Source organism: Chanos chanos, chromosome 9, assembly GCF_902362185.1.
Source record: "Chanos chanos chromosome 9, fChaCha1.1, whole genome shotgun sequence".
In the NCBI taxonomy this organism is placed as follows: Eukaryota; Metazoa; Chordata; class Actinopteri; order Gonorynchiformes; family Chanidae; genus Chanos; species Chanos chanos.
This window is the reverse complement of record NC_044503.1, coordinates 8,136,170-8,143,456: the sequence shown is the minus strand read 5'-3', so window position 1 is coordinate 8,143,456 and position 7,287 is coordinate 8,136,170. Positions and strand designations below refer to the sequence as shown.

Here is a 7,287-nt window from a genome sequence, read left to right as displayed (position 1 = left end):
GCCTTTTCTTTGGTTTGAATATATTCCTGAGTAAAAAGAACCGGACTGTTTCAAATGTTTCCAATTCATTCGTTTTTTTTCCCCCTCAGCTGTGGGAAGGTGATAGGTGGCTGTCAGACTAAGATCGTCAGCCCAGACGAAGACGGCAACGGGGAGATCTGTTTTTGGGGACGTCACGTGTTCATGGGTTACCTGAACATGCCCGAGAAGACGGAAGAAGCCCTCGACTCTGAGGGCTGGCTGCACTCCGGAGACCTGGGCAAACAGGACAAGCAGGACTTCCTGTTCATCACGGGACGCATCAAAGGTAACCGGACCAATCCCGCACCCGGGGTTACGGTCAACTGCTCTCAAAACGGCAAGCTCTGCATTAGTTGCATGAAAACCTAATATATATGTGTGTGTGTGTGTGTGTGTGTGTGTGTGTATGACAGAGCTGATTATCACTGCCGGTGGAGAAAACATCCCCCCTGTGCCCATAGAAGACGCAGTGAAGGAGGCTGTGCCCCTCATTAGCAACGCCATGCTCATCGGAGACAAGAGGAAGTTTCTCTCCATGCTCCTCACCGTTAAGGTATCATTGTGTGTGTGTGTGATTTATATGATATTCAGAAAAAAATACAGTTATATAAGAAACCTCTGCAAGCGCACGAATGCGTCACTGTTTCGTCACCCCCTGGGATGTAAAATGGTGATGGACCACGTTGACGAGGGAAAGCATCTTATCAGCGAAGGCCGTCGATTTATTGATGCAGTCTGGATAATCTTCCAGTTGATAAAGTTCACTTTTCACCCAGGAGAAGATAAGCTCTTATCTTGAACCTTAGTGGTAGACAAACATGAATGCTGCACTGCTATTTTTTTTTCAACAAGCGCCATCTAGTGGACGGTTTTGGCAAGTGCATCCTGTTGGTTCAGTCAGAGTAGTAGCAAAGTTTTGCTAAAATGAAAGATGGCTTCTGACTCTCTTTCTTTCTTTCTTTCTTCCCTCCTTCCCTCCCTCTCTCTCAGTGCCAGATGAATGCTGAAACAGGGGCTCCAGAAGATGAGCTGACTCCAGAGGCAGTGGAGCTGTGTCGGAAACTGGGCAGCAACGCCACCAAGGTGTCGGACATCGCCGGCGGGCGTGACCGCGTCATCTACGCCGCCATCCAAGAGGGCATCAACCGCGTGAACGAGAAGGCTACCTCCAACGCCCAACGCATCCAGAAGTGGACCGTACTGGAAGAGGACTTTTCCATTCCTGGAGGAGAGCTTGGTAAGTGTAACAGTGCTGCTCTCTACTAAACATATTAAAGCTTTCTACAAACGTCAGCCCTTGCAGGTGAAAATGTCACATTGAGAGTGGGCTGATTTGAAAAGTAAATTTGGAATTGGGTAACTGAAAAGTGATTGACAGGTTGCACTTAAAAGATCTGTCCTGTAACGCTCACAGTAAATGGTTCGTAATTTCTCCTGGATCATTCCGTAATTATCATAGCTGTCATATGCTACAGCTTTGATTGACGTTTGTTCTCCAATTCTCTCTCTCTCTCTCTCTCTCTCTCTGTTTGTCTCTCTCTCTCTCTCTCAGGGCCTACCATGAAGCTTAAAAGACCAGTTGTCACAAAGATGTACAAAGAACAGATTGAAAACTTCTATAAAGAAGTTGTGACTCCAAGCACCCCAGACAACCCCCTGCCTTCCAAATAGGACCCTGACTACAGAGCCACGTCACAGAGTTTAGAAAGAAAACAAAGGACTGGCAAGCTCGCACAGTCATATGCAGATACAAATACCCATAGACACACACACACGGACACACACACAGACACACACACACACAAACATAGGAATACCACCCTATTTAAACCATTTCACAGTTTTCAGGTTGTTTTTTATTTTGTTTTTGTTTTTGTTTTCGGTTCTGGTTTAGTTTACACTTGTGGGTGATGTAAAAAAAAAAAATGTGAAGGAATGTGAATCCATAAGAAGCCATTTTTTTAAAAAAAAAAAGAAAGAAAAATGTAGTTCTATGTATTTCTAAGGGTTATTTTAATTATTCTGAATATTTATTTTTTTTTGTTTTATTATTGCCGTTGTAACGAAGATCAATAATATCTCATTGTGCAGAGTATATAACGTGTGAGCCGTTTATTAGATCTCGTTTTTTTTTTTTACGAGCTTGGTTGCACGCGGTGTGAGATGAGGACAGGATCTGAGAGGACGTCGAGTGGCATTGACAGGTCGTGTGCCGCCTGCGCTTCTCACTTCCGGCCAAAGCGTGAGATTGGACAGCGGAGTGGACAGGGTCTGCATTGAATGTGAAGGAATTTTTTTTTTTCTTTTCTTGTTCTTTCTTTTTTACCAAATGATGAAGATCTTTCCACGACTCGTCTGGTCAGGCTCTCTGGTTGTAAAGCGCGTCTTTCGGCCGAGTGGTGTCAGTTTACAGAGGATAATTGTCCGTGTCGCCGTGCTATTTATTATCCATGTTGTCATGTGTCAAGCTGGTTTCTTTGTATCGCGATGAACGGTGAGGCCCGTGGATCTCGCCAAAGCCTTGTAAAGCTTTTTTTTTTTTTTTTTTAAATGTTCTTTTCCTCCTAATATAAAAAAAAAGTGCAATCGCTATATATCGGAGAGGTGACTAAGGAGATTTCGCATGCAACGAAACCGTACCATTCAAGCCATAAACATCTTACCTGCATATTTGTTGTAACCAAAATGACTCGTATACGTGCATAAATAGTGTGTGTGTGTGTGTGCGCGCGCATTAAGCGGCTTCCACACTTGCCTGAACTTGTGTTGTTTTTGTTTTGTTTGTTTGTTTTTTTGTTTTTCATTTCTTTTTTTGACCATTGCTGTGATTTTTTTTGTTGTTTTTCTTAAATACTGTAAATAGGGTTGCATACATGTCAGATCTGTATCCTGTATCTTAATCTTAATTTAAGCTTGGGTCTCAAAAGATATCCTATCTTAAAAACGTAATGAAATTTGAGTCCAGCAAATGACCTGCAGTAAAACACCATAAATGAAATAGTCTGATGTTTTTATGCAACTTGCTCATACACTAGGAAGGTGAATGAGAGAAAATACTTGAGACATTTGAAAAGGGGGGGGGGGTTAGAAATTATTCTTCTGAGAGAAGTCCTGATCTGTGTTTTCTGTAAAACTCTACGTACCTTTTTTTTAATTGAAAGATTCGTTCACCAATTCTCTCTTCTTACTTTGTTCTTCATCTCTCTCTCTCTCTCTGTACATTTCTGTTTTAGAGTGTCTAGAGAGAGTATGGTTCACAACAATTAAATTTCATGCGGGGAGGGGAAAAAAAAGGACTTTGTATTTTAGTCCGGATGTTGTGTCGCTCTGGGTCTTTCAGATGTGATGTCATGTTTCGTTTTTGTGGATTATTCATGAGGGAGTTGGTGAATTTGATTCGACCACTAAATGAATTGAAAAGAACATACTTGAACCGAAAAAGGAACTCTTGACAGACAAAAACAAACAATCCAAAGAGCCCATACTCTCTTCTACTGTAAATAGTCAAAAGACAGGAATCCTTCTGGAAAAGTCCAGAGGCGTTCCATGAACCCACCGGTCGGTCTTAACTGTCAAAGAGGCATCTGGCCGGGCCCTTAGCCCTACTCCGCGGACAGCAAGGGGAGGGAAAAAATGTGTATATTACGAAAGCAAATGATATTGAATTATAGAGGATGGTTTTGAATACTGAATGTTTGAAAATAATCTGTATATAAAATGACAAGCCATTTTGAACCTGGTCAAAAGTTCTGAAAATGAAGGGGATCCACGCAGCTAGTCGTTTTCTGGTTCTGTTTTTCTCTCCTGACGTTCTGGCTCTGCTTTTCCTTCTCATCGCTGCAGGAGCTTAATCTTGTGCCAATCCAAATTAACGGGTTTCATTCATAGAAATATCATTAGTTTCAGTCGCAAAGAAACATTCTGCGAAAGTTAAAGCTATCTTGGAAGGTAATGTGAGCTTATACGCTGATGATTTTTTTTTCTTTAAGCGTGAACCATCCTTCCACAGAATTGAAAAAACAAACAAACAAAAAAAAGAAATACTACGATTGGCTAGAAGCCAGAGGATGAGAGGTTTGCCTGGTTCTACCTGATTCTGAAGACTTGGGAACGGAAACGCTATGTAATGTTGCCAAGTGTGTGAGGGACTAAAAGGAGGGAAAAAAATATGTGCATGTCTTGTTGAACAGGTCTGTTAAAGATGACACGTACCGTTAAAAGAGGAAAATCCTGTATATTGGGTTTGTGTGAGCGTTCTCTGATTTGAAAATAAACGTGACGTGAGTATAAAATCAACGAATGTGTATTGCTTCCTTTGTTGCGGTTACATGTATGTTTGTTTGTTTTAAGATCTGAGGAATTTTAAAGTTGGTGGTATTGAGGAGTTGCAGTGCACATGAATGAAGACGGGGAAACCAGCCTTGCTCGCGAAGTTCTACAACTCTTCACGTGGACTATTCTGTTACTCCTACCTCGATTAATTAGGGTCTTGACAATCCGCTAATGAGTTGAATCAGATGTGATAGAACAGAGAAAGATTCGTGCGGGTGTGGATCGATTAAGAGGCTCTGAATTGATCACGTTTAAATGAAGTCAAAGTATGCATGTTCCACTGTGTTGTAACATGCAGGTCATGAACATTAAAACACTGAAGAATAACAAATGCACATATTGGAGAATAACCAACAAAAACACACGCCGCTCTGACAGTACTCGGTGACTTTATTAACTGTATGATTTTTAAAATAAAAATTTATGGGGTTGGGGGTATTTTGTCCTTATTACAACTTGCATTAAATGACCACATGGTGGCATTGTATGCCAAGTTTTAATACATCAAATCGACCTGTTCTGCCGTTTTGGACTGCGATATCAGAACACATTTAAACCCTCCCCTCCCTCCCCCCCCCTTAGATAAATACAACACACCCCTCCAAAGTTACAGACACAATGGACAACCACTTACACAGGATACAGCTCTCGGTACAGACCACCCAACACATCTAAGTGCATTTGGAGAATTAGGCTCTCACCAGCACCACCTTCCGTTTGCTTTTTTTTCATCTCTGTCCTGTTAAATCCACACAGTAGATAAGTCTACTTTTCCTTAGTACACAATTATATATAATATAGTTTCTTTAAGTTGAAATGCTTCCTCTTTCGCTCCATCAATGATTCCCGTGGTATTTTTTCTTCCTTCCGTCTTTTTCTCTTTCTTCTACGAGTGTAAGGTCAGAGATCAGAATGTTCTCGTAATGATCCAACACTGAACAGAGGAAGAAATGAGAATTCCTGTCTGGTCCTCGTCACGGTATCTCACAGAGTACGGACAACAAAGGTCGCTGCTATTTTCTTTTGAGTCGAAAACACACTCAAATTAGCAGAAGACGACACGCTTCAAAATACTTGTTCTGAAACAAAAAAAAACCTGACTCCTTCCTTTTGGATACTTGTAGTGAACGATAATGAGGTTTCGTGTACGTGAAAACAAATCTTTTTGCCAACGCTGCTTCTTCGCTGACAAATTGTGATTAATTACGGTAATGCAAAATGACGCTCAGAACCATCCGCGAGACACGATAGTCACTCTCAAAATAACAGTCTGAAATTCTGATGGTCGTGTCACACCGTGTTTTACAAAAACAGGTTAATGCCAAAACAAAACAAAAAAAGAAACAAAATCAATTTAAAAAAGAAAGAGAAAAAAATTAATACAGCATTGCATGTAAATATTGTATAAAATTCTTTAAAAATACAGTTTCAATAATTACTAAAGTACTAAAGTCATCAGAGCCAAAGTGCAGAGGTACATAAATAAAAAGAATGACCGTTGGTAGACTGTTAGGGTCTTTTTTTTTTTTTAAGGCAGATGTAGGCAACCACAACTCCTGGAGAGCCACCATCCAGGATTTTACATCTTTCCAAATCAAACACAACTGATTTTGCCCCAATCATGTGTGTGTGTGTGTGTGTTGAGTTCTCACTAAGCCCGGACACATGGTGGCTCTATTAGGAGGAGAGTCATCTACCCCTGCACTGGAGCCTTGTAGAGCTGCCATTCAACTCCATAATCTCCTGTTCCCTCTTAGCTTCCACCCCCTGCTGACAAGAGAGACCAAGCAAAGCGTCTGGTCAAAGATCAAAGTTCACGAACTAGGACTTGAGAGTTAAAAGTTCACACACACACACACACACACACTCTCACACACATAAGAGGACAGAAATATTCCCTCATTCAGTCACACAAATAACTTAGGCAGTTGCAAAGTTCGCTGTGGTAAAAAAAAAAAATCACTGCTAGCTAGCTCTGTTTGCTTAGACACTCCCTCACTAATAGAGACGTTGGACTCGAGGATTTAGCCGCGTGTGACTTTTTCATTCAAACACTCTAAGTCCAACCAAACACTCACAACTCTCTCTCTCTCACACACACCCACAAGCACGCACACACACACACACACACACAAAGCCCAGAACAGAAGAGGGGGTGAGGTCTGGAAGCCAGGCTGCAGAGCTATTAAAGCTATTAGCATCAGAATAAATAGACTGCTCAGCAGAAACAAAAAAGGAGAGTCTGGGGGGGGGGGGGGGGGATTAGAGGCAGGGAGGCAGTCACTCTGAGACTGAATATTGGCGTCAGAAAGCACAGTGAATTTATAGGCTACTGTCTGACAGGCCAAACATCTCACACACACACACACACACACACACACGTTGCCAGCTCCTCCTTTCAGAAAAAAAAAGAGCTTGATTTCGCCTCTCTCGTGCTCCATATTCAAAACACTACAAACAAGATAGCACAGAGAGAAAAAAATAACAAAAACAAAAAAAACACTTTAAGTGATTTCAGTATATAATGACTTGTCGACACTAATGATAATAAACTGCTGTAAGAAGATTTACGTGGCAATTCCAGAGTAAGTAACGAATAATTACCAATTCAGTTTATGGAGACAGGGATTCTTTTGAAATCTCCAGAGATAACATTGATGGGATAATACTAGTCTTCCAGACATTGCATATAAGATGGGAGTCGTATTATTTGAAAGTACTAAGGAGTGATACGTTTTTGAAAACAGATCCCCCCCCACCCTCCCTTAACCAGATGGCTTAGTAAAGGCACTAATTGCTAGCCCTAAAAAACGGAACAGCAATACATTCGTAGCTCACAGGTGTCTTAAACACAGTAAAGAAAAGGCCTAAAAAAATATCTGTACAAAAATAGTCAAATACCCCTGGGTCTCCATTGACTGATGTGTATGAAGA

General features: G+C 41.2%; 1 protein-coding gene across 2 annotated transcripts in view; it reads left to right on the top strand.

Annotated features, from left to right (window-relative positions):
* acsbg2 (acyl-CoA synthetase bubblegum family member 2) overlaps window positions 1–1,943 on the top strand; it is a 16,952-nt gene extending 15,009 nt beyond the window's left edge. For both annotated transcript variants that reach the window (XM_030783917.1, XM_030783916.1), the window contains exons 12-15: window positions 90–307; window positions 435–574; window positions 1,012–1,258; window positions 1,574–1,943. In XM_030783917.1, the coding sequence (XP_030639777.1) occupies window positions 90–307; window positions 435–574; window positions 1,012–1,258; window positions 1,574–1,692 (724 nt within the window). In that variant the 3' untranslated portion in view covers window positions 1,693–1,943. The remainder of the gene's footprint in view (window positions 1–89; window positions 308–434; window positions 575–1,011; window positions 1,259–1,573) is intronic.
* The last annotated feature ends 5,344 nt before the right edge of the window (window positions 1,944–7,287 follow it).